Here is a 25728-nt window from a genome sequence, read left to right on the forward strand (position 1 = left end):
AGTAACGTCTGGCCTCCTTATTTATCCCCAGATGCCTCTCGGCATCTCGTGTCGGCTCACCCCTTTATCCCCCGTCTCACCCCAGGTACCCCCTTTTCCCCCAGTCATTTCAAATGACCTTTAGCTGCTGGCTGTTGGTCCTTGTTTCTGCAGGGCCTGCCCCTCCCCCTCCTTCGGAGCCAGCTCTCCGTCAGCCCAGTGGTCCCCGCCTGGGGGAAGCCCAGGCTGGCTCTCCGGTGGGTCTCAGAGATCCATCGAGGTGCCGGGGGAATGTGTTGATCCCGGTCTGGGGTGTCTGAAGAGGCTTCTCTGAAGACGGGGGACTTAAGCTGAGATGTGAAGAATGAGAAGTAAGCCAGCAGGTGAGGAGGTGAAGGGAACAGCTAGCTAGGAAGGGGAACAGCCGATACAAAGGCCTCAGATGGAAAGCAGCTGGGGTTTGCCAGGAATTGAAGGAGGGTCAGGGTTCTCCAGAGAAACAGAATCCACGGGAGATGTATGCATATAAAGGGAGATTTCATATAGGGAATTGGCTCATTTAATTACAGAGGCTGAGAAGTCCCAATCTTCTCTCTGCCAGCTAGAGACTCAGGAAAGCTGGTGGTATAACTCAAGTCCAAGTCCAAGGGCCTGAGAACCAGGGGAGCCAATGGTATAAATCGCAGTTGGGGGGCAGGAGAAGAGATGAGACGTCCCAACTCAACAGTGAGGCAGGAAAAAAAGGGCAAATTCCTTCTTCCTCTGACCTTTGTTTTATTCAGGTCCTTAATGAGTCGGATGAGGCCCACATTGGGATCTGTCTCTCTCTATCTCTTTATATAGGAGAAGACTATATCTATCATCTATCTGTCTATCTACCTGTCTATCTATCTATCTGTCTACCTACCTACCTATCTATCTCTCCTGATATATATGTGTGTCATCTCGTATTGGTTCTGCTTCTCTGGACACCCCGACTGATACACAGTCCTTCCCAGTCCTTGAGGTCTAAGACCCTAGAGCTAGAAAAGAGCTTATTTCTCTGCATGTCATTCTCTTGTCAGAGAACATAAGGAAAGAAGTCCCACCTCTTCTGGGCTTGACTAATCAAAAAAAAAAAAAAAATCAAACTAGGCAGTTGCTGTGGATGACCACATCCATGGCCAAGTAGCAGAGGCAAAGGCACAGAAAGGGCAAATGCATCTCGTGACTCGAATCCCCCCTGCCGGCCGCAGGTGCCGGTGACAAGCAAGCAGGCTCCGAGCGTTGCTGCGTGACGTCTGTGGAGGTGACCCTGTCTGCGCGTGGCAGCTCTCCTGGGGTCCCCTCAACCTCCCCTTTGTTCGCTTGCACTGCTCCCGTCTGCTGACTAAGCCAGAACGTGCAGGAGGGTTAACACCTGAAATCCATTTTAAGGGAAATTAAGAACCATTGATCCAACAGGATTCTAAAAATATCTGATCGATTAGAAAAGGTTCTTGGGAGGATGCTGCTGCTTACTCAGATTCCCCAGCTGACCTCCTCGTGAGCTTTGAAAACTCTGAAAATCTTTATTTTGCAATAAAAGTGAAAAAAGTACCACTGCTCTTTAAAAATCGATGATGATATTTTTTAAACTAAACTTTCCATTTTACAGTTTTAGATTTACAGAAACATTTTGAAAATAGGGCAGGGAGTTCCCATACACCTCTCACCCAGTTTTCCCGAGTATGAACACCTTAACAGTAGTCTGGGTACGTTTGTTACAATTAATGAACCAATAGGAACACGTTTCCATGAGCTAGTCTAGTCTCAGATTTCCTTAGTTTTTCCTGGATGTCCTTCTCTGGTCCAGGATCCCACATGACCTTTAGTCGTCCTGTCTCCTTAGCTCCTCTGGCTGTGACGGTTTCTCAGACTTCCCTTGCTTTTGATGACCTTGACAGCTTTGAGGAGCTCTGGGCCGGTTGTGTAGAACCAACTGGAGTTTGTCTGGTGTTTTTCTCATGATTAGATGGAGTTTTATGGGCTTGAGGGAGATGACCACAGGGGTATGCTGTCATTTTCATTCCATCACATCAGGGCACATGCTGTCACCGTGACCGATTGCTGTGACATTGGCCTTGACCCCCTGGCTGAGGTGTGTTTGTCAGACAGGTTCTATAAAAAATATTGTTTTAAAAGAAAAACGTGGATGAGATAGGAAAGGTGTATATTCTTTAACGATTTGAGTCTGGTCCAATCTTGATGTTTATCCTACGATGTATACATGAAAATCTATAGCTTGCCTTCTTCGTGAATGAGATGGGACAGCCTGGAAAACAAGTGGAATCAATTTGAACCGCAGACAGAGCTAAGAGGATTGGTAAAGGCCAGGCATAAAAGCGGCTCTTTCAACAAGTTTGCCTCTAGATTTGACAGCTCCCAAACAGGGCTGCTGGTGCCTGTTGGAGCCTGGATGATGCAGGAAGACCACAGTGACGGGGGCTGAAGTTAGTGATTCTCTTGCAAGTTCCTGACTGCTTCATGGGGGAATGAATAATGTATCTCTGAAATTAATAAGGCATCACTAGACACGCAGGCAAAAAGCTTCAGGATAAAGAATGTTCCAAGTTCTGTACAGGTGACCAAGTTTAAAATCCAGCAACGAATGTAAACCTCGACCAGCACCAGTACTCTCTAAGTGCCCCTGCTATGGAGTTTAAGCTTCTATTTAAAACATCGTTCTCTCAAATATTCTGGGTTAATATTTCCAAATAATTGGTAGTAGAATTAAAGAAAAATCAAGCATTTAAAAGATGTGTTCATTTCTCCAAGGAGAATGACTACTCTTATATTAAAATCTGCAATAGTGGCAAAGAATCTGATTGTTAAAAGAGCAAAAAGTTGCCAGAAGACATTCTTTTGTTGCTATATTTTCACTATTTAAAAACATAAAAACCATCCCTAGCTCTCAGGCCTTACAAAACAGGCACAGGCTGGATGGTTTTGCTGGTAGTTTGCTGACCTCTGAGGTTCGTGGATCCGGAGCCCAGCGGCTCTTGGACCAGAGAGGGAAATGTGGGAATCGTTAGCATCAACATGGTGTTTAAACCCGCATATATATATATATTTTTTGGCCATGTGGCTTGTGGGATCTTAATTCCCTGACCAGGGATCAAACCCACACCCTTGGCAGTGAGGCAGTGGAAGTGAGGAGTCCAAGCCACTGAACTGCCAGGGAATTCCCATAAACCTGCGTATCTGCCCTTCACTTATGACAACCTACTATTCTAATTGTGTGTGTGTGTGTACGCACACACGTGTGTGTGTGTGTGAGCTTCTGTCCCCTAGAATGGAAGCTCTATACGAGCAGGCACTCGATACGTTTGTTGAATGAATGAACAAGCAAATGAATGATTAAGCAAATGCCGCAAACACCTGTTGCCACCCAGCATGAAGACTCCACCAGAAAAGCGTCCAGGGAATGGAGAGGTGCCAAGGAGGAGATGACCAGCTGGGCCTGGGAGGGAGTCAGGTCAGAGAAGCAAGGTGGGAAGAGAGCAAACCGTGTGTGCAAAGCCTTGGGGTCGAGGATGGCTTGTTTAGGACAACTGTGAATTGGATGCAAAGTTGGAGAGTTAGGAGGTGACGGGACCACGGAGGGCCTCGTGTGCCAGACCAGAGAGAATGGTGAGCCTTGGGAAGCCTTTGAAAAATTAAATCAGGGGGTGTCTTGATTCAATTTGGGTTTCACTGGTTAGGAGATCCTTGCCTTGGTCCAGGTGAGAGATGCGGGGCTGTGAGCTTGGGCTCTTACAGAAGAGGACTGGGTAGGGGGTGTGAAGACAATAGACCGACAGGTTGGGGAGAAGGAGGAGCCCCTGGTGACCCCATCTCCCAGCAGGGGACTGGCTGACTTCACCAAGTATGGCAGACTGTCCTCTAACTATGTGTGGTCCCCTGGGGTGTACCTCTCTGCTCCCTTGGGGCTGGCTGTGGACAGAAAGTCCGAAATCAAGGTCCAAATCCACAGGGACACACTCTCTCTGAAGGCTCTGGGAGAACTTTTCCACGCCTTTCTCTAGCTTCTGGTGTCGCAGGGAACCCTTGGTGTGTCTCGGCTTGTGGACGCAGCCCTCCCATCTCTGTCTCCATCTTCACCTGGGCTCTGCCGGTCTGTGGACTAAGGCCCATCTAATGACTCATCTTAAACTCCATCACATCTGCAAAGCCCTTATTGCCAGATAAGGTCACAGTCCCAGGCACGGCGGTTCAGGCTTCAATGGGTTTTGGGGAAACAATTCAATCCATGACCGGGTCACTACGTAACATGCCTTGGGAAGGACTGAGCCAGGGATGGAGGAGTGAAGGGGGTGGTGGAGAACAGAACGTTCTTTCAGCAGGAGCGTCAGGAAGGGAGAAGAGAGGCAGAAAGCGAAGGGGGTCAGGATGGGAGAGACCCTCGGCCTGGCCTTTGCAGCCTGGTTCCGGTGACAACGGTTCGTTTACTAAAACGAGGAGCTGGGTTTCAAAGGGAATTTTACACTTTGGTGGGGGGATGACCAACCGGACTCACAATGGCCTTCTGTGCCGTTTCCTCGCGCAGATGGCCTGGACGTCTCCTCATTCGCGGGGGTCTGCACCTCCCCATCCCGTGGCCCGGCTCCCACCAGGTCTCCGTTTCACAAAAAGGGGAGCCTCCAGCATACATTTTTAAACAGTAATTATTTGAAACAAGTAGTTGGATAATTTAAAAGTACGTTTCGGGGACTTCCCTGGCGGTCCAGTGGTTAAGACTCTGTGCCTCCACTGCAGGGGGCGCAGGTTCGATCCCTGGTCAGGGAACTAAGATCCCCCATGCCATGAGGCACAGCCAAAAAATAAAAAAATTAAAAAAAAAAAAATACGTTGGGAATGCCAGAAAACTCCCGGGCCCAGGCCTGGTCACTTGTGTTCCCACTGTGCTCTTTTCATGGTAGGACTGATGCTGTGCGTCTTTTTAATACAGCTGATGCTTTAAAGGGGAGTCTTCTTAACATCATACACTTCGAAATTTCTGAGAAAACTAGTGGTATCTCTGACGGGCAGCTGTCTTATCCCAGAAGCCCACGGTGACCCTTCAATAAAAGAGTACGGTATAGCCTTGCCACTCAGAGTGTGACACAGGAACTAAAAAGCCAGAGGCATGGGGTGCATTAGAAATGCAGAGTCTCAGGCCCGGTCCAGCCCTTCTCCTCCAGGACCTACAGTTTCTCACGGTCCCCAGGCGACCGGTGTGCATTAACGATTGAGAAGCTCCTGGGAAGTTTGGAGTCAATGCAGTTTGATCCCTTCCGGCCCCTCCTCAAACACTAGACCCCAAATCTCCCACCAGCACAGGCTTTGTCACGGCCCCCCCCCCGTTTCCTTCCTGAACAGGCAGCCAGAAAGCAAGTGACAGTAAAGCTTTGCTTCCTAATATTTCCTTGTATTTCCATGTCACACCTTACTCTCTCATTTCCTCATCACCAAATCTGTCACCGGGGCTGAGTGTTTGAAGGAGCCATAATTTGCATCCATGGATAAAACCTTTTCTGCGTGGATGCAAACGTCACAATAGTCCCAAGTGGCAGGAGTAATCTGCTGCAATAACTACCACCAACCTCCTGTCATCAATCGTTTGCCATCCATCCATCCATCATTCATCCATCCATCCATCCACTCATCCATCCATCCATCCATCCACTCATCCATCCATCCATCGAACACTGATTGAGCTCTGAGTGTGTGCGAGGCTCTGTGTGGGTCTCCAGGGGTCTCTGGACCCCTCTGTGGGCTCCAGAGGCAGAGGCGACCACTGCCTGTCTCGGGGGGAAGGGCCATGATGGGGTCAGCTAGGAGCTCTGGAAAGCTGGAGGCTGGAATGCCACGGAGGATGGGGAGGAGGGAGAGGAGGAGGATGGGGAAGAAGGTGGGGAGGAGGATGGGGAGGGCTGGGACCATCTGCAGCCCCTTCTTCTGGGAAGCTGGTTGTTCCCTCCTGTGCTCGCTCTGCAGTTCAGCTGGGGGCCTTCTTGCGAGGCCGTGCACCCCACCCTGGAGGCCAGGATTTATGTGCATTTCTCCCCATCCCCATCCCCCCATCCAGGTTGCTGGTGCAGCAATCTTTCACTCTCTCTTTCCCCAGGGCTGGCCCTCTGGTTAACCCTCTTCTGCCTCTAGGGGACTATTTATTCTCTGTTCTTCCATCTTTGGCTGGTTGGCTTATTCATCCATCTCTCTTTCCTGTTACTTCTCCTCCCTCGGAAAGTCCTTGCCTTTTCCCACACCCCAAGGCAGCCCTTTTCAGTTTAGTACATTACCTTTACATTCAGGGCCTGATTTATTTTGGGTCTTAGACACAGGCTTAAAAAATGGTGGTAAAATATACCTAAGATAAAAGTCACTATTTCAACCATTTAAAATGTACAGCTCAGTGGCATTAAGTTCATTCACATTGTTGTACAGCCATCACTACCCTCCATCTGCAGAACTCTTTTCATCTTGCAAAGCTGAAACTCTGTCCCCGTGAAACTAACTCCCCAGTCTCCCCTCCCCCCAGCCCCTGATGACCACCATCTACCTTCTGTCTCTATGAACCTGACTCCTTCTGGTGTCTCATGTGCGTGGAATCATGCGGTATTTGTCCTTTTGTGTCTGGCTTATTTCACTGAGCATAACGTCCTCAAGGTGCATCCATGTTGTCGCGTGGGCCGGAATCTCATGCATATGTGTATGGTTAGACCACATATTGTTTATCCCTTCATCTGTGATGGACATTAGGTTGTTTCTACCTTTAGAGACAGGCTTTTCTGATTCATGAAATATTTACTGAATATTTACCTCATGGAAGGCATAATGCATCTAGGGAAAAAAGACTCATTTTGCATTTTTCTTTCAGATTACAAGAAAACTACATCACTTAGTTGTTGAAAAGTGTTTTTAGGTTGCAGTCTTTTATAACCCTTTGCAGATTGTATACAGGTAGAGCTGCACGGTTGGCCATCCGGAGGGCAAGGGCCTAGGCTACTGCTGCCACAGTGCTTCTGAAAAAAAAAATCAGCTCCATATTTTAGTAGTTCTTCATAATAAATAAATAGCGCTGATGATCAAATAGCCTTGTCAAGGCTTGCATTTTCTGATTTCCTTGCAAATTTGAAATTTTGACAGTCTTAAGATAAATTATCATACAGAGTTGAGTTTTACGGTTTAATACTCTCCTGATTCCAGAGCATAATTTGCTTACAGCTGCTCAGCCTTCGGGTCTCTGTTAGTGATGAACTCCAGTAGGTGTGCTAGGTGGATAATCACGGAACATATTTTAATGTACGAGTCGTGAACCTGAACAAATGAAAATTTGTCTCACTTATGCACGAGACTGCGCTTTTCACTGACGATCACGTGCTTCCTGTCTGAGTATCCACTGTCTCAATCAAAATGTATTCTGATTAGTCCTGAAATCAGTTCTATTCACTCTGCGTCAGCATCCATTTGTTATTGTTTGTACTGCCAGATAGACAGGCAGAGTTCAAATCAGCCGTTTCCCCTTGACAAAGTGTTTGAGGATTAAAAGTTGGACTTCCATAAAGGTTTATATATGTGTAAAATGTATGTATGTATAACACATATATGTAAAATGTACACATGTATGTACATGGGTTTTTTTGGGAAAACTTGCTTTTTAAAAATATTTGATTGAAATATAGTTGATTTACAATGTTGTGTTGGTTTCAGATATACAGTAAAGTGATTCAGTTACACATATATATATATTCTTTTTCAGATTCTTTTCCATTATAGGTTATTATAAGATACTGAGTATCCTGTTCCCTGTGCTATACAGTAGGTCCCTGTTGGTTATCTATTTTCTATATGGTAGTGTGTATATGTTCATCCCAACTCCTAATTTATCCCCCTTCCTTCCCCCTTAGGTAACCATAAGTTTGTTTTCTATGTCTGTGAGTCTATTTCTCTTTTGTAAATAAGTTCATTTGTATCATTTTTTTTTTAGATTCCACATATAAGCGATATCATATGATATTTGTCTTTCTCTCGTACATGGGTTTTCAAAATTGGTAATTTAATTTTCCTGCCATGAGAATGTAAGCTCCACTGGGCAGCCCTTTTTGGGTCTGTGTATGGTGTGTCCTAAGGCCTGGAATCACGCCCAGAACCTACCTTGACACCCAGTGTGTGTGGAATGAGTGAGTATGTAAACGTATGAAGCAGAAGCACAACTTGCTTTTCCGTTTAACCCCACATCATGGGTGGCGTCGCACACCAGTCAGGCAGCCCCGCCCTGTTCCGCGTAATATTTCCTGGTGCTGCCGGACTCTGCTTTGACTTATATAATCAGAGATGCACGTTTAGGTGGTTCCCATTTTCCAAAAAGACAAGCCATATTGCAATATACTCCTACCTTTGTGTAACAGTGCGGAAAGTCTTACAGAATAAATGACAGAAGTGGAACTGTTACTGATCCACTTTGGAAGGGTTGTATTAATAATGCATTTCTTTTTAAAAAAAATTTTTTAAAATTTTGGCTGTGTTGGGTTTTTTTGTTGCTGCGCGCGGGCTTTCTCTAGTTGCAGCGAGCCGGGGCTACTCTTCATTGCGGTGCGCAGGCTTCTCGTTGCGGTGGCTTCTCTTGTTGCGGAGCACGGGCTCTAGGTGCGCGGGCTTCAGTAGTTGCAGCACGCGGGCTCGGTAGTTTTCGCTCATGGGCTCTAGAGCGCAGGCTCAGTAGTTGTGGCGCACGGGCTTCGTTGCTCCGCGGCATGTGGGATCTTCCCGGCCCAGGGCTCGAACCCATGTCCCCTGCACTGGCAGGCGGATTCTTAACCACTGTGCCACCAGGGAAGCCCAATAATGCATTTCTAATGCAAGGGAAGATTTTGTATACTCCCTTGGAGTTCAAAACAACAGGCTCTGAATCACTGGCACCTTTTAAACATTGATTTTTAGTGGCACCATCGTCGTTACCATTATTAGGACTTTCAGGCAAAAATATGCAGTAAGTGAAATGCAGTTTGGGTACCGTCTGCTTCCAAATCCGGTCTGTTTTTGTATGGCCTGTGAGCTAAGAATGGGTTTACGTTTCAACTGTTTTGAAAAAAAAAAATCAAAAGAAGAATATTTTGTGACATGTGAAAATGATATGAAATCCAAAGTTCTGAGTGCACTTACATTGGAATGTAGCCACTCATTTGCTTATATATTGTCTATGGCTGCTTTCAGATTATGACAGCAAAGTTGAGTAGTTGCAACAGGCTGTATGGCCCGAGAAGTGGAAAATATTTCCTGTCTGACCCCTTACAGACCCCTGCCCTGGACCACTGTCTTCCCCAGCCCTAGTGATGTTCTCCCAACGTGCTGTGGTGGCCAAGTCTGCTGCTCTATCCAGCAGCAAGCTCACCGCCCCAAAGCGCCCCCACCCGTCATCGTTTTCCCCTCCACCCAAAGCACAGCTCTCATTCCCTTACTGCGCCCAGTTAGGTGGGAGGAGGAAAGCAAAGCCTTTTACTTTGCAGGCAGGTGATATATATATATGGCAAATGAATGGTGAAAGAAATTTAGACTATGGTGTGAATGTCTAATAGGCCTGGCCTATTTGTTCTCCCACCCACATAAGAGGTCCTGGCATTTTTCAAGGAACTTGCTCTCTGAAAGCTAGGGGCCAGTCTTCTTTTGAAGGGGGCATAATCTTTTAGGGGGCTTTACCAATTTCTCCTCCATGGAAGACTAGGAATGAATAAGTTGGCGCCAATCTTTCATTCATTCCTCATCTCTAAAATATTTACGAGAACAAAGTGTACGCATAGTTTAATTTGCCTACTATGCAAAAAGAAAACTCTAGAGAATTTGCCAATAATGAAAATCCAACTTCCCTTGTCTCAAAGTTTGCTGATGTTTCCAAAATCACTTGAGTGAAAGGCAGTCAGGAATTTGTGTTTCGCTCACATGTGGTTCAGGAAAAAGTGTTACCACCACAGTTTTAAGATTCCAGGCAAGTATGGTCGTCTTTTATGCTCCTAGCATTTAAAGTGAAAATCACAGGTTCCTCTCTTGCCAGGTCACTAAATTAGCAGAGTGATTAAATCACGCCATTCAAAAGACTGCTTTGGATACCATGATTACAGCACGCTTGAAAATGCTGCCCCAAAGGGCAGGAAGATTGCATCAGAAGTGTAACCTGGGGGAAATAAGGCATTTTCTCCATCACTGAATCAATTAAGTATTTCCCTCACTTCCCTACACACTTCTAACTCTCCTGAAATTGCTAGGAGGTTTGAAAATGAATAACACAAGAAAACATTTCACAGTCTCAATCCTTCCTCGTATGAGCTCCCTTTTCTCTCCCAAAGAGCTAAAGGCTGTTTTTCATTTTTTGAAAAGATATCTCTTCTTTTTAGTTACACGGAAGCAAAATGAGAGAAGGCATGCAGCTTTTATATAAAACTTCCTTTAAATGCTTCCTGAGCTGCCGTATTATCACAGGAGACACATGGATAAGGAATGAAACCCAAATGCAAGTAAGGTAGAGAACTCAAATGATCCTCCTTAGGGGTATCATTTATTTATTTTCTTTTCCCCAAGCCTTTATGGAGGTATAACTGATACACGGTGAAAGGCACAACTCTCCAGTGTACCAGGTGATGGCTTTTTACTTAGGTATAAACTGTGTGACCCCCACAGCCTGCGGCCCATGTGCATCACCCAGAGTTTCCTGGTGCCCATATCCAGGCAAGACCCTCTCCCCTTGAAGGTGACCACTCTCAATGTAGAAAAGAGGTCACCTGCTGTTGAACTTCAAATAAGTGGATTCCCCCAGGATGCACCCTTGCACTTGGGCTTCTTTTTTAAAAATTATTATTAATTTATTTCTGACTGCATTGGGTCTTCGTTGCTGCACATGGGCTTTCTCTAGTTGCGGCGAGTGGGGGCTACTCTTTGTTGCAGCGCACGGTCTCCTCATTGCGGTGGCTTCTCTTGTTGCGGAGCACGGACTCTAGCCACGCAGGCTTCAGTAGTTGTGGCACGCGGGCTCAGTAGTTGTGGCTCGCGGGCTCTAGAGCACAGGCTCAGTAGTTGTGGCGCATGGGCTTAGTTGCTCCGCAGCACGTGGGATCTTCCCGGACCAGAGCTCGAACCCGTGTCCCCTGCGTTGGCAGGCGGATTCTTAACCACTGCGCCACCAGGGAAGTCCCGCACTTGGCTTCTTTTGCTGAACGTGTTTTTGAGATACATCGCGCCATTGCTCTTTTTTGCTTGCTCGCTCCAGAGAGAATGCTGTGTAAAGTCACCAGGAGCGAGGGAAAGTTTCTGGGGTTTAAATCATGGTCCCTCCAGCCTCTAACCCTGAAAAAAAACCCCAAATTCACCCACAATCACTTCTTTTTTTTTTTTAAGAAATTCACGTTCTTTATTTATTTATTTATTTATGACTGTGTTGAGTCTTCGTTTCTGTGCGAGGGCTTTCTCTAGTTGCGGCAAGTGGGGACCACTCTTCATCGCGGTGCGCGGGCCTCTCACCATCGCGGCCTCTCTTGTTGCGGAGCACAGGCTCCAGACACGCAGGCTCAGTAATTGTGGCTCACGGGCCCAGTTGCTCCGTAGCATGTGGGATCTTCCCAGACCAGGGCTCGAACCCGTGTCCCCTGCATTGGCAGGCAGATTCTCAACCACTGTGCCACCAGGGAAGCCCCACAATCACTTCTTGATTGTCATCTGCGGTGCACACGAGTCAAAAAAAACCATCACAACTAACACAATAATTTTTAAAAAGCTTCCAAGCTGCATTTGATAAGAAATCAGACTATTCTCCAGTCCAGCAGGTGCAAGGGAAACAGAGGCCATGAGTGCAGCGTTTTTGTCTGAGGCTGCAAGGGCCATCCTTCACCTCGGGCAAGGGAATGACTATGAACTTTATCGAGAAATCACTGCTTTGCACGGATTTCTCAGCAATACGTACCACGCTCGCATTGAAAATATGATTATGTTTCTATATGCATGATGTCTACAAGATTCCAGAACCCTACTGTCATGTAAGAGCCGGGTCAGTTTCTCTTACAAACTGGGCCGTCGTCAGGACTTAAGTATCTTCTAGAGAGATTCTTTCGTGGTGTAACGGCATCTTTAGAAGTAGGATCTGACCTGTCTTTGCGGTGTTCAAATTAGCAGTGACCAAATGGAAATAGTAAATTCTGTGTATCCACTGGGAAAGCAGACCCACTGATGAAATATCTAAACAATCAGTTATTGACTGGGCACTCACCACATGCCCAGGACTGCGCCCAGGAACTCGGCTCTTTCCCATTTTCTTTCCCAAGGTTTCTCTTCCGCTCCTCTCCCCTGATTGCAGGCTCTCCCGCTGGGGTCTGTGGCTGGGAGGGCGGGGTGGCTGCAGGCCCCCGGAAACACTGTGCAGCATCTCGTGCGTGTATTTCTCCGGAGAAGACAGTCTGTACCACGCATCAGATTCTCAAAGGGGCCAGAGACCCCCTGCCCTAGATGACATTTCCTCGGCATTCAAAGCAATGTAGCCCTGCGTCATGACCCCATCAGGATCTCAATAACCACATTCACCATCTTTCTGTGTTTTCCCCAGAGTGGGTAGTGACACCCCAAATCAGGCCATGCTGGTGAGAAGCCTCAGAGCCCTCTGACCCTTCACTGTCCCTAAACCCAGCCTCCAATTATTCCCCACATGTTGTGGTCTGCAGCCCTGAAAGTTCATTGTTTTTGTTTTGGGGGGTTTTTTTTTGGCTGCACCACGCAGCATGCATGTGGAATCTTAGTTCCCCAACCAGGGATCAAACCCGCACCCCCTGCGGTGGAAGCACAGAGTCTTAATCCCTGGGCCGCCAGGGAAGTCCCTGAAAGTTCATTCTCATCTCTTCCTTCCCTCTGCCACGGGCAACTCTGGCCTCGCCCGTTTCAGTAGCTTCCGAGTTGGTCTCCGGCTGGGGGTTGTGCTTCAACCGTCCTCTGCATCAACCCTTTGCTCAGACCCCTTCAGCGGCTCAGGGTTCCTTGTGCGGGATCACTGATCTCACGGCCTCACCCGCTCACCTAGTCACACCCGGCAGCCTGCGTCCCTGGCTTCCCTCCCATCTCCCAGGTGCCTGGGTCTTCCCTGGCATTCTCCCTTTCCATCCTGAATCTTCTCCCTCGAGAGACTAAGGGCATCCGTGTCCCTTCATCTCCCGCACCTTCTCCTCCTCCTGCTTCCCTCCCACCTCGCTGGGTTCCTAACTTCGGGGCGTGCACGTTCCCCTGGATCACCAGCTCCTGGAGGGCAAGGCTCTGCCCCTGTGGTCAGTGCATCCCTGCAGGAGGACAGGGCCTGGCACCGCTCGGCCAACAGAAACCCTTGCTGATGGGAACTGGAGGAGTTACAGAGCGCTGTGGGGCAATGAGCCAGCCCAGGGGAGGTGGAAAACACTGTTAACCACACGTGTGGACCTAGACTCCCCTCCTCCCCAGCGGACCTCCTCTGATAGCTCTTATCTGCTGGTGAAGGACCCCACCCGACCTGCTGGGCCCAGCGGGAAGCAGCCTTAACTCTTCCCACCCCAAGCCTGGGGCTCCTTCCCCCTATGAGCGTCTCCAGAAACTGTTCACGCCCCTCCTAAGTCACCGGGACCTCGGAACTGGTCTCCCTGCCTCTGGCTTTACTCCTTCCCTGCCCACGGTCACACATCACCCAGAGTCCACTTTGTAGAACCCGGATCCACCACGTCACCTCCACCTTAAACCCCTTCCCCGCCTTCCAGCCCTTACAGGGCCTGCCTTGTCCTCTTCTCTCTCTCCTCCCTGGAGCTCCCACACTGTCCCCTCTGGTCCTGTTTTTCCCTCCACCTGAATGCCTACCCCTGATTCCACAGCAGGGCTCTTTCCTGTGTCTCCACATCACCTCTTGGGGAAACGTCCTGAGCTCCCCTAGGACAGGTGGGCATTGCCCACCATACTGCAAGCTTCTAGAAGGCAGGGATAGGTCACAAGTGTTCCCCCAGCCGCAAGCCTGGTTGTGGGTAAAAGCTCAGCGAGTGAAATGACCTGTTTGTGCGGTTATCTGACGCACATCGGCTGCGCAAAGGTGGTGGCCCTGGCTGCCTCGCTGCCCCCCACCCCCGGGAGCCGGCTGAGCCCCGGGGTCAAACGTGTAGAACAAAAGGAGGCAGAGCGAGCCCTCGGTCCGTCCCAGCGGCGGCACTTGGGAGCGGAACCACCGCTTCACTCTGAGAGTGAGTGTGACGCGCACCGTGGGAACGGCCGACGGCCCGCGGGCTGGAAGCGGCGACCGCAGAGCCCGAGACGGCGCCGACCTCTGGCGGCGGGCTCCGCAGGGCCAGGGGCGGGCGCGGGGCGGGGGCCGGCGCCGGGGCCGCGCCCTCCCGGCCACTCCCTGGGCCGAGCGGCGGCGGCGACCAGGGCGGCTCCCACACGCGCTGCGCCCGCGCCCGGCTGCCGGGGACCCCGCGCGCCCCATGTCCTCCGCGCCGCCACGCTCGCCCGCCCTGCGGCCCCACAGGATGAAGAAGGACGAGTCGTTCCTGGGCAAGCTGGGCGGAACGCTGGCGAGGAAGAAGAAGGCCAAGGAGGGTGAGTGCGCCGGCCGCCGGCCTCCTGCCGCCGGCCTCCTGCCGCGCACGCGCCGCGCCCCGCCCCGCGGACCCGGGCGGGTGGCCGACCGCGCCCGCGCCCGCGCGCATGCCGCCCCGAGTCCCGCCGGGACCCGACTGAGTGGCAGCCGGGGCCATGCGGCCCGAGACCCGCCGGGACCCGCGCGCACGGCCTCCTACGCCCGCCCGGCCCGCGCAGCGCGCAGCCGTGACCTTCGGGACAGCCCATGACCCTCGCTCGTTCCTCCTCCGAGACCTTTAAACGCGGGCTCGGGAACCGCGAGCCTGGCCACCCCCCTTCCCCGGCGGCTCGTCGAGCCCCTTTTGGGCTCCCGGCGCCATCTGAACGCGCATCGCCAGCTCCTGCTGAGGGCAGGATGTTGAGCAAATGTGGGGCGAGCCCCCGGTCCGCGGAGGACAGGCCGGCGCCCACCGCCGCCTGAGTCGCCGTTTCTTGAGCCCCCTTCCTCGCCCGCAGGCCCAGCTCGTTCAGCCCTTGTGACCACTCACTCGGTGAGCAGTTATTGGGCACCAGTGCTGAGCGGGCAAGGCCCGGGGCCCGCTGGTGTTCGTGGTGCGGTGCTCTGCCCGGGATGCGGCCCCAGCCCCGGGGAGGGGGGGAAAGGAAAGGGATGCAGAGCGGGCAGGCCAGAGGCTGCGAGGCCCGCCGGCAAGGACTACGGAGCCCCCTCCAGTTTTGACTCCACGTGTCCACGAAAATAATTCTCAAAAACTTCCTACCACCTCTTACCTTTTAAAAGTTTTGTTTAGAGTTGTGAGGGATGTGACTTCTGGCCTCTTGTTTGTGTTCTTTAAATCCGGCTGTTTCCTGGGCCTCTCCCAGGGCTGCATTACTGAATTTTTCCTTTGTTCTGGCCCAGAGATTCCTCCCCGGGGCCAGATTCCCTGTGGGTAAGAGGGTGAGTTATACTGCGGTGGCCGTGAACAGGCTGGTGGGAGCTGGCCTCAGGCAGGACATTAGACAAGAGAGGATCCGGAGTCAGGGGTGTGCAGTGAGTTCCTTAAACCATGGGCCCCCGACACCTGGGCCGCGGACTGGTACCGGTCCCCGGCCTGTTAGGAACTGGGCCGCGCAACAGGAAGCTTCATCTGCCACTCCCCGTCGCTCGCATTAGCGTGTGAACCATCCCTCCTCCCTCCCCCCGGTCCGCGGAAAAATTGTCTTCCACGAAACCAGTCGCTGGTGCCAAAACGTTTGGGGACCGCTGCCTGAAACCACCCGAGCCTGACCTGTGCTTTAGAAAGTCTTCCTGTACCTGGAGGATGAGTGTACCCCCCAGGGACGTGTGTACCCCAAGGACATACTTGCGAGGCACACGTGTCCCCGTGTTAATTTCTCCCATTGAGGTGTGTATTCCTAGGGATACCTGTGATGCTTTACCTGTAGGGATGTGCGCACTCCCACACACTTTCCACCCAGGGATTTGTGTGTGTGTGTGGGGGGGGAGGGGTGCCTATGCATTTCCCACCAGGGAAGCTTTTACCAAATTAGATGATTCAGTTCCATGAGGGCAGGGCCTTTCACCTTTAGTTTATCAATGAAAAAATGTTGCCTGCCATATCAGTAAACAAAGGATGTTGCAGCCTTTGAGCCCCTACAACCATCCCGGAAGGTGAGCCCTGAGGAGATTCAGGGTGGAAACAAGAACTGCCAAGCCCTCAGGCACTGCCGCCACCCCGCATCGATGCACCCCGAGGAGACTCAGGATGAGGAAGCACAGGATGCCGGCCCCAGGTAGCTGAGGTGCATATCAAAGGAATGATTTCAGTGAGCCCAGACTCTTGCATCTTCCCATACATAGAAAAGTGCTAAATTCCTTGAGATATCTGGTTTTCTTTAATTAACAGTAATCTTTTGATGTTCGGATTACCTGGTCTTTGTTGCGAAAACCTTCTACGTATCCTGGTTCCTCCCTTGCCTGTTTGGAGCGGTCCCTCAGAGCTATCTGAGATGCTGTGTCCCGGGCTTAAGTCCTCAGTTTTGCCCACCGAATAAAACATAATTCTCAACTTGTAGGTTGTGCAGTTTTTTCAGTCAACAAGTTGTTCCAAGCGAATGAGCCCCTCCTCTCTGAAGCCTGACGTTTAGGATCCAAACTGGCTTGTGTCAATCTCTATCAAGTCACACCTCCGAAAAGATGGTAAATGGCCTTCACCCTTCCCTTGATCATTCCAGCTGCTTCTCTGATCTGCGGTCTCGACTGTCTCACTTGCAGTCCTCATCACCGTCACCAAAATCATTTCAGTTCCTCTTTATACCTTACGACAGTTATAAACACGAATGTCATACCCTTTCCAATTCATTCATTGCCTGCTGTGAGACCCTAGGAAGAAAAGATAGATAAGGCCCTCGCTTTCATGGAACAGGGAATCAGTCGTAATAAATAAATAAAACAGACCAATCATGCTGTAATAATATGTGCTAGGAGGAAGATGTAACAGTGCAATGAGACGGATGCCCACGGAAGGCCTCAAAGCAGGTGATGTTTGGCTTGAGACCTGAAGGAACCAGGAAAGCAATCTCTCACAGAATAGCAAGTCATCAGAATGTTCCGGAGGATGACAGCTTTTTATAGGTGACATTTATGCTCTTGCAATACGAAGAGCACATTCCTGAACTCATGGACCGGCCCCAAGCTCCAAAGCGAAGTGCCTGTCCTTGCCTTCATGAACTAGCGTGCGCCTAGAAAATCGAGGGCTGATCTGCTTTAATTTAAGTATAACAAGAGTCACAGTAGTCAGAGTCATCCTGTGATGAATAAAATAGGCACAAAAACAGCAGGAGAGAGATGCTTCCATAGTACAGCTCTTGTTGTTATTGTTGTTTTGGCTGCACCACGTGGCTTGTGGGCTTTTAGTTCCCCGCCCAGGGATTGAACCCCGAGCCCTAACCACTGGACCGCCAGGGAAGTCCCAGCTGTTGTTGCTTTGGTGTGTGAGTTAACTGGGTCCCGTGCCTCGTTTCTCAAGATTGGGGTGCCTGGTACCCTCAGGGGTCCCCCCATACAAACAGAAGGTCACAAACACTAATTGGGCTCGCACGCAGGAATTCAGGGAGGACTGGCCTTGGAAGGGCTCAGTGGCTTCCGTCTGGTCTTGCGGGAAGTGGGGAAGGAGTCAGGAGCGGGAGGCCGAGGTGTGAAGGCTGGAGAATGAGGTCCTCAGTGATTGAGAATTGCCAGTATTCCTGCGGGCCTGTTGCCTTGGCAACCTGCCCTCCCTGCCATTCATGTGGTTCGCGAGCGGGAGCAGTTCCCGGCCCAGCTCGGGCCCCTGTGGGGAGGCGCTCATTTGCCTGCCAGGGACCGATCAGGAAGAGGAGGCTTCGAGGTGTGCCGGACGCTGCCAGCTGCACAGTGGGTTTCGTTTCCTTTTTGTTAGAAAGTCCACGGTGAATTCAGGAGCGTGGGTGGAGGTCGGGGGCAGGATGCTGGGACGAGGACGGCATTGCCGAGGAGTTAGAGATCTGGGGGCGCCGGGGGCATTCACCCCCGCCCGGGTCAGCAGAACTTGTGGCTGTGAGAGGCACGGAGGGACGCGTTGGGGTGAATGTCCTGTCACCTTCCAGGGGAGGTCATATTAGGAAATGTGTTCTGAGGTTTGGAGGAACCCATGCAGGAAGTGCCCGTGGATTAAGGCTGATGTTCTATGGTTGGGAACCAAGTCGTGTCATGTGTTGGCCCGGTTTAGAAAACGGAACTGTGACGAACTGTGGGGTGTTGGGAAAAGTGGCAAGGAACACTTAAAAAACCCCAAAGCTCCCCTTAGAAGGCCTGGGGACTGTTAAGAGCCACTCATTAAAGTGGTTCGGTTTTACTGGAGGTGCACAGAGGAAAACTCCCCACGAGGGCCCCCTGGTGACCACGGGTGACAGCCCCACGGGTCCAGCGGGCCAGGAGTGGGGCGAGGGGGCGCCCCAGGGACGGATGCCCCAGCTGCTGTGTAAAGTCCTTAGAGGCGGGCGGCCAGCTCTGGGACCGGGAGGCCCTGGATGGAAGGGGCGGGATGGGGTCCACTCCGCCCATTTGTATGAGAGGCCCCTGCCTGCCCTTGGCCTCCGCCCTCTGCCCAGACACCAGTGACCGGCACCGGGCTGCACAGCGCCAAACCTGCCACAGCCGAGCCTCGAGGCCCTGTCCCTCCTGCTTTTCCGAGGAAAGCAAGCCTTAAGGACGTTCCTGTTCCCTGATTGCTTTTTTTTTTTTTTTTTGAATTTGATTTAATTTAATTTTTTTTTTTTTTTGCAGCAGGTTCTTGTTAGTTATCTATTTTATACATATTAGTGTATATATGTCAATCCCAATCTCCCAGTTCATCCCCTCCGCCCTTTCCCCCCTTGGTGTCCATAGCTTTTTTTTTTTGTTGTAAATATATTTTTTAGAGCAGTTTTTGGTTCTCATTCCCTAATGACTTACGATGTGGAGTGTCTTTTTCTAGGCTCGTGTGTCATCTGTACCTCTTCTTTGGTGAAGTGTCTGTTCAGATCTTTGGCCCATTTTTTAATCAAGTTTGATTTCTTTTAGTTGAACTTTAGGACTTCTTGGCATATTTTGGATACAAATCCTTTGCCAGATGTGTCTTTGGCAAACACTTCCTCCCTCTCTGCAGTTTGTCTTCTGGTTCTCTTGACCCGGGTCGTCTTCTGAGCGCTTGATGCAGAAATGGAGGTAAATGAGCAAGATATTGACTGAAACCTCATGAATTTTTTGGTGTCTAAAGAGACACCAGTGGGCTGCGACCTTGAACTGAGGGCTGAAGGTATTAAGTTTCTTCTGTGGGCTTTGAATAACTTCCAGGAGAGAATCTCAGTTTAAACCACCACTGTTAACCCCTGTGCGTTCCCTTCAGTTCTCCCCGTCCTCTCCAGAGTGATCAGCTGCGTAGATGCCGTGGTGTCCCCAAATACCGTCCCACTTCAGCACTGCTCTGTAATAAGAGTACCCGGACAGAGGTGCCTGCAAGGTGGGACTTTTCCCCTCATGTTATTATTTATTCATTTATCTATTTATTGATCTATTTATAGGATAAAATATATCAGTATTTTAAAAAATTTTTATTGAAATATAGTTGATGTACAATGTTGTGTTCGGTGCAGGCGTACAGCACAGTGACTCAGGTGTTCCCCTCATTTTACAGTTGAGGAAACACAACCTTACCCCGTAGCCACTTCATGGCAGTTTAAACCAGTGGTTCTCAGGTGGGGATGATTTTGCCCCCAGGGGACATTGGCAGTGTCCCCTCTGGGCTGGGGTGGGGATGCTGGTGACATTAGTGCCTGGGGGCCAGGAATATTGGTAAACATCCCATAACGCACTGGACAGCCACACCCAGTGTCGGATAACAGTGCCCACGTGGAGAGACCTGGTGTCTCTTTCCTGAGGTGTCTGCAGAACCAGGAGGAGGTTGACCAGCCTCAGGGGGTGGGGCAGCTCCTCGGGGCCCTCGACTGCCAGGGTCTGGAAATGCCCCCCAGAGCCTCCCCCCGCCACCCTGTGAACCCGTTCTCCGCGCAGCGCCCGGGGCCCTCAACTCAGTTTCTCGAGGGGGAGAATCCGCACGGCTCCCCCGGACCGGGCACACTAGGCCGGGCACACACGGCTGGGGCAGCCGGTTCCAGGCAGCTGTGGTCCAAACATGGAGTCACCTGGTGAGTGGGGGTCCTGGGGGGAGATGCGCTGTCCTCGGCAGACACCCCTCTCTGGAGATGGAGAGTGAGAAGAAATGGAAAACTTCCGTGAAGGTTCAAAGGAGATGCAATCAAATTCTCCATAATTGCTTCAGCACAACCTTGTAACTCAACTATACTCCAATAAAAATTTAAAAAAAAAAAAGATAAAACATAATTGTTTCGGGTGGTAGATAGGAAGGAGAAGGTGAAGGCCCACTTGGCCCCGTCCCAGGACGGCAGAGGGAGGAGGTGCCCGTGAGCTCCGAAGACCTAAGGACACAGGGAAAAGAATCTTTACCTGGCAGGCTGGGGGCTGGTGGCAGGCGGTGACCTGGGCCAGGCCTGTCCTCAGGAGCCTGTGGGCGCTGTGAGGAGGGGGCAGGCCGGTGTGGTGATGGACACCCAGGGGAGACACACATCCGGGATTTGGGGGTTCTGGGTTCTGGCTGGAGGAAGTGGTCCCCTGGTTGCGTGTAAAGGCTGGCTAGGAATTAGAAGAGGAGGGGCCCTGGAGGAGACCCCAGCTAGTCCCTCTGGGGAAGTGCAGGCCGTTCAGAGTGGCTGGACTGTGGTGTGGTGTGTGGGCCGTGGTCAGCCTCGGGGCAAGCTGGAGCGGTCACTGGGCCCTGTCATCCCCGCATGTGGGAGCAGTGGGCGCCAGTTACCAATCTCGGCTACTTTAGAGAGGCCGGTGTCGAATGGACCGGAGCGGGATGACCGGCGGGGAAGCAGCTCCAGCGTAGGTGCAGGCAGGGCGGGCTTCCTGGAGGCAGTGTGCTGGGCTGGGAGCAGCAGGATTCCTGAGACGTGAGGAGGCGGCAGCTGCAGGGCGAGATGCAGAGGCAGCAGCCCAGAGGCCACTCTGAGATGGAAGGAACTGCGTAGAAACAGATTAGGTGAGGGCCGGTTCTCCAGGCCCCTGACCGTGCTCCCACTTAGTACTCTCGGGGCTGAGGCACCTGGGGAGGCGTAGAGTTCTGGCTGTTTGGGGTGTTTGCATAGAGAACTTTTTGGGGCGCATAGAGACTTTGAGGTGATTTTCACATCCTCTTCAAGCAGATCTCAGCACACCCTCCCACTTACTTTTGAAAATAAAAATGGGATAGTATCCTTCTTTGCTGCAAGATGTAGGGAAAGGATTTGTAATGAGTTTGGTCTCCTTTGGCCAGGGAGGTGGGACTTTTTGGGGATTCTTTGCCTTTCCAGTCCCTCTTTGCTCACGTGATCGCCTTGATGATCTACCCTCAGGAAGTTGACTACCCATCACGGTTAAGGTGGGTTGGACTCCTAACTTACAAGAAGGGAAAGAGGGTGGCTCAAAAGAAGGGGAGGGAGGTGAGCAGGTGAGGGACCGGGGCCATGTACACGATGGGTTCTAGAATATTCTATGGGAAGAGAAGTCATTGTAGGTCCTATTTGAATCCAGCGGGCTGTGAGGTTCTCTGCAGACCCTGCCATGTTTCTTGCTGCAAACCCTAAGGCATCTTCTTTGAACAGGGCTGCCTCTGTCCGTGGAGGCTGCCCTTGGTCAGAGAGGGAGGTACCGTCTGTCGGCTCCTGTAACGCAGGCAGTCCTGAGGAAGTCACTGGAAACCACTGTTCTGTTTTCCTCTCTCTGGCTGAGAGGAGGTGGCTTTCAGGGGGCTTGGTGTGGCTTTGTCAAGTTTCCTTTGATTATTATTCTGATTATAATCTTCAAATCCAGCACTTCTCCTTGTTTGTTCCACCGTTGTCCAGATGCTCCCGGGGCATTTCAGAGAGAAACACGTAGGCACGTCAGCGTGTCCCACACTGGGCTTTTTTCCTGGCCATCTACTGAAATCTCTAGGAAACTTTGCTTCAGTAGAGAATGGAAACGGTGATACTGGGCCCGGAGTGATGACTTTATGTTCCTTACCTTTCAGGAACAGCTAACTCTCTGTGGTCCTCCTAGCATCTCGGTTATACCTGCGTGGTCCCAGAGAGTCAGGTCGCCTTGGCAACTTCACACTCGTTAGAGGAGCTCAGCTTTGAATTCCTGTCTCCACCCCATGGAATTAATATTTATCACACATCCCAAAGTTGCTTACCCTCGCATACCCTGCCCAGTCGTCAGAATAATTAAGGGATGGTTAGAAGATGTAAGTGGGTAAGCGCCTGCTGTGAGCGGATTTTAAGTGCTCCACGTGATTGATTTCTCCCCTGTTGTGGTTGGCAGAAGGAAGTTACCTTTACCCTGCTATTTTCTTATTTTCAAATATGCAGTTCCATCGCAGGAAAGAGGTACCCAAAGAAAGCACATTTTCTCCTTGCATTAGCCGTACACTTGACATTTTAGGTTTCAGATGAAAAATGGCTTTACTTCCTATTGAGTATATTTATTATTTACTATATTATGTAGAGGCTGAAGAAGTCTAAGAGTACCTTATAAACATATGTTGGCCTAGTGGTGTTAATCTGCTAGTCTGTACTCAGTGCTGTTGGGGTAAAAGAATATAAACACGAACTGCAATCAATTCTAGAAGCTTTTGGTGGCTTTTGCCTCATTGAGATGCTACCATTTTTTTTTTTAAAGTATAGTTGATTTACAATGTTGTGTTAATTTCTGGTGTTCAGCAAAGTGATTCAGCTATATATATATGTATATATATATACATATATATATATGCACACTTTTTTGGATTCTTTTCCATTATAGGTTATTATAAGATATTAAATACAGTTCCCTATACTATATAGTAGGTCCTTGTTGATTATCTATTTTATATATAGTGGTGGGTATATGTTAATCCCAAACTCCCAATTTATCTCTATTCCCCCCCGCCGCCACCTTCCTCTTTGGTAACCATAGTTTGTTTTCTATGTCTGCAAGACTCTTTCTGTTTTGTAAATAAAGTTCATTTATATCCTTTTTTTTAGATTCCACGTATAGGCCATATCACCTGGCATTTGTCTTTCTCTGTCTGGCTTATGTCACTTAGTATAATCATCTCTAGGTCCATCCACGGTGCTGCCAATGGCATTATTTCATTCTTTTTTATGGCTGGAGATGCTGCTTCTTGGTAACATTAAAGGAGGTACTGCTTTCTGGTTAAAAGAAAAAATGGAATGAGCGACAGGTTCCGGCATGACCTGGTCTCTGGGACTCACGGCACCGAAGTGTCACGTGATCGGCCCTGGGAAGACAGTGGTCCTTTCGTTTTCTACTTCCTCTGGGTGTCAGGCCGTGGAATCCCCTTTTGCCGCTATGTGTTTCGCCCTCTGAGTGTTAAAGCTTTGGGGCCTCACTTCCTCACTTGTGAGGCGGGGAAACGTGGGAGAGATACCAGCTCTGTGTCTCCGAGCCCACGAGGGCTCGTTGTTTCCCAGAAAGGCAGCATGTCCCTGAGGGAGGCTGCACACCGGTGGGTGGAGCCGGGTCTCCGCTCACATCCCTGCTCTGCGGGTCTGTTACTCCGCCTCTCTCAGCCTCTTTGCCTGACCAGCCCACGTGGCACTTGCCCTTAGGTGATGTGAGGATAAAATGTGATGAAGGTCTTATCAGCAACTGAGTGTTCAGTAAGTGTTAGTTATTGATAATGTTGACAAGTGAGGTATTGACACAGAGCTGGTTATTGGTAGGGCAGGGCTGGCAAGCCGTTTCCACCCGAGAGCTCGACCGATAATGGCTGCCCGCCCCTGTGTTAAGAAGGATTCTGAGGCTGCATCTGGATGGGGGGGTGGGGGGGGGGAAAGAACGGTGGGACTAATTAGTCAAGCCTGCCATATATATGGGAGGGTTAATTGCTGACTGATTGTCATCCCCAGAATAGAAACCTCTTCTCTCTCTGGTCCTGTATCATGTCGACAGCTTTGGCAGCTTCTTTCACAATGTGTCTCATGAAGGCGCTAGTTGGCGGGTGGTAACAGAGTGACTGACACAAATGCTTTAAATTATTTGCATTTGGGGAATGTTGGGATCCTGCTTCTTGTCCTGGACCACTGTGACCAGGAAGCACTGTGCACGCCCCCTTGAAGTGTGCACTGCAGAGAAACGGAAGCTCCTGTGTTTCCTTAGCAGCAGGCGTTTGATCTGGGGCGCCGTGGTCCTGGAGTGTGACACCAGCTCAGCAGGCATCCTTGCCTACCTCACCCACCTCGGCCTCTGTCCTTGTCAGCAGCCTAAGGAAGCAGAACATTAGGCAAATCGGAGCAGTTTCTTAGGCTTGCACGTTAGTTAGTAGCTGAATGCTTGCTCGTTAAGCTTAGGCGTTTTGAAATGATTGTCCTTGGTCTGGGTCTTTGAACCTCTAGTTGCTAGTAAAGCAGAGTGAGTCAGGAATGTTGGTTTCCACAAGTAAGACCATCTTAATAGGTGACGCCTGTCATTTTCATAAGTTAGGCGTTTTCATACTTTCATTTAAAAAATTACAGTTCTAAAGGATCTAGCTTTTACTCCAATATTAACTTATTAATAAGCTAAAGAGGGGTGGAACGTTTCCTAAGTCCTAGGGCTTGCTCAAATCCAGCACTCCCAGAAGCAGCTGTCTGGTTCTGTGGAAGCCCAGCCGCCCTCAGTGTTTGCTGCTTCTCCCATTACCGTGGAGTCTGCTAGAACCATCCAGGCGCTGCTTTAAATATGTGGACAGAGCATCCTTTGAGCAGGCTGGGGAAGGGTACACCGTGCTTGTGGTGTTCGAAATTCATTGTTGGTGTAAATGGACTTTGAGGGACGTCTTTCCCAAAACCTCATTGGAAGTGTCTTCATCCTCTATTTTGTCTTGTTTTGAAAATTAATATTATCTTTCAAAGTAAGACCTGAACGAATCCATACGTGATATATACAAGCTTAATAGATGATCAACTAAGAAGAAGTGAGGGAAAAGTTAAAAGAAAAAGAAACAAAACCAAACCACCCAGAATGGAGTCTACAGTGGTCGTGCTCGTGGCCAAGGCTTGTTGGCACCCATGGTGTTCCAGGCACGGCACTAACCTCCACTCATTTAATCCCCACCCAAAGCCGAGAAGTGGGTACTGCATGGTTATTCCCATTTTGCAGATGAGCAAACACAGGCCCAGAGAAGTGAAGTCCTTTGCAGGAGGTCACTCCGCTGGCCGCTGGCCGGTGAGATTAAAACCTTGGCAGCTTTGGTTCCTAATCGCCACCAACCTTGTCAACTGGAAGAGAGATTCAAATGCGAGTAGGCTTCCCAGCTGGCTCACAGTAAAGTCATTATCATTGCTGGCATTTGAGATGCACTCAGCCCTGGTGGGAGGAAGGTGCTCCCGAGGAGACGAATGAGATCCATTTTGTGCTGAATGGACTCGTTGGCATTTGCAGAAAGAAGACAGAACCCCTGTGGCTTGGTGCCGCTCCAGGACCTGGTCCAGGTCCCCGCTGGTCCTCCGTTGCCTGCCCAGCTCTCAGCCAGTCTCCCCCGTCTTCCTTGGCTCGGGGCCCTCACGTGTGCTGTTCCCTCTGCCCCATCGGCTTAAATG

General features: G+C 50.3%; 1 protein-coding gene and 1 long non-coding RNA gene across 3 annotated transcripts in view; one reads left to right on the forward strand and one right to left on the reverse strand.

Annotated features, from left to right (window-relative positions):
• Nucleotides 1-10821: 10821 nt before the first annotated feature.
• On the reverse strand, nucleotides 10822-20242 carry LOC309608663. The gene is made up of 2 exons (XR_014233049.1): nucleotides 15334-20242; nucleotides 10822-11316 (listed from the first exon to the last, which is right to left on the reverse strand). It is a non-coding gene; the product is annotated as an uncharacterized lncRNA (long non-coding RNA).
• PARVB (parvin beta) overlaps nucleotides 14352-25728 on the forward strand; it is a 115760-nt gene continuing 104383 nt past the window's right edge. The window contains exon 1 of one of the 2 annotated variants that reach the window (XM_082350874.1): nucleotides 14352-14562. In XM_082350874.1, coding sequence (XP_082207000.1) covers nucleotides 14448-14562 — 115 coding nt within the window. In that variant the 5' untranslated portion in view covers nucleotides 14352-14447. The remainder of the gene's footprint in view (nucleotides 14563-25728) is intronic. The other variant, XM_082350873.1, reaches the window with a different exon arrangement.

This window comes from Balaenoptera borealis (assembly GCF_965194805.1).
Source record: "Balaenoptera borealis genome assembly, chromosome: 13".
Taxonomy (NCBI): Eukaryota; Metazoa; Chordata; class Mammalia; order Artiodactyla; family Balaenopteridae; genus Balaenoptera; species Balaenoptera borealis.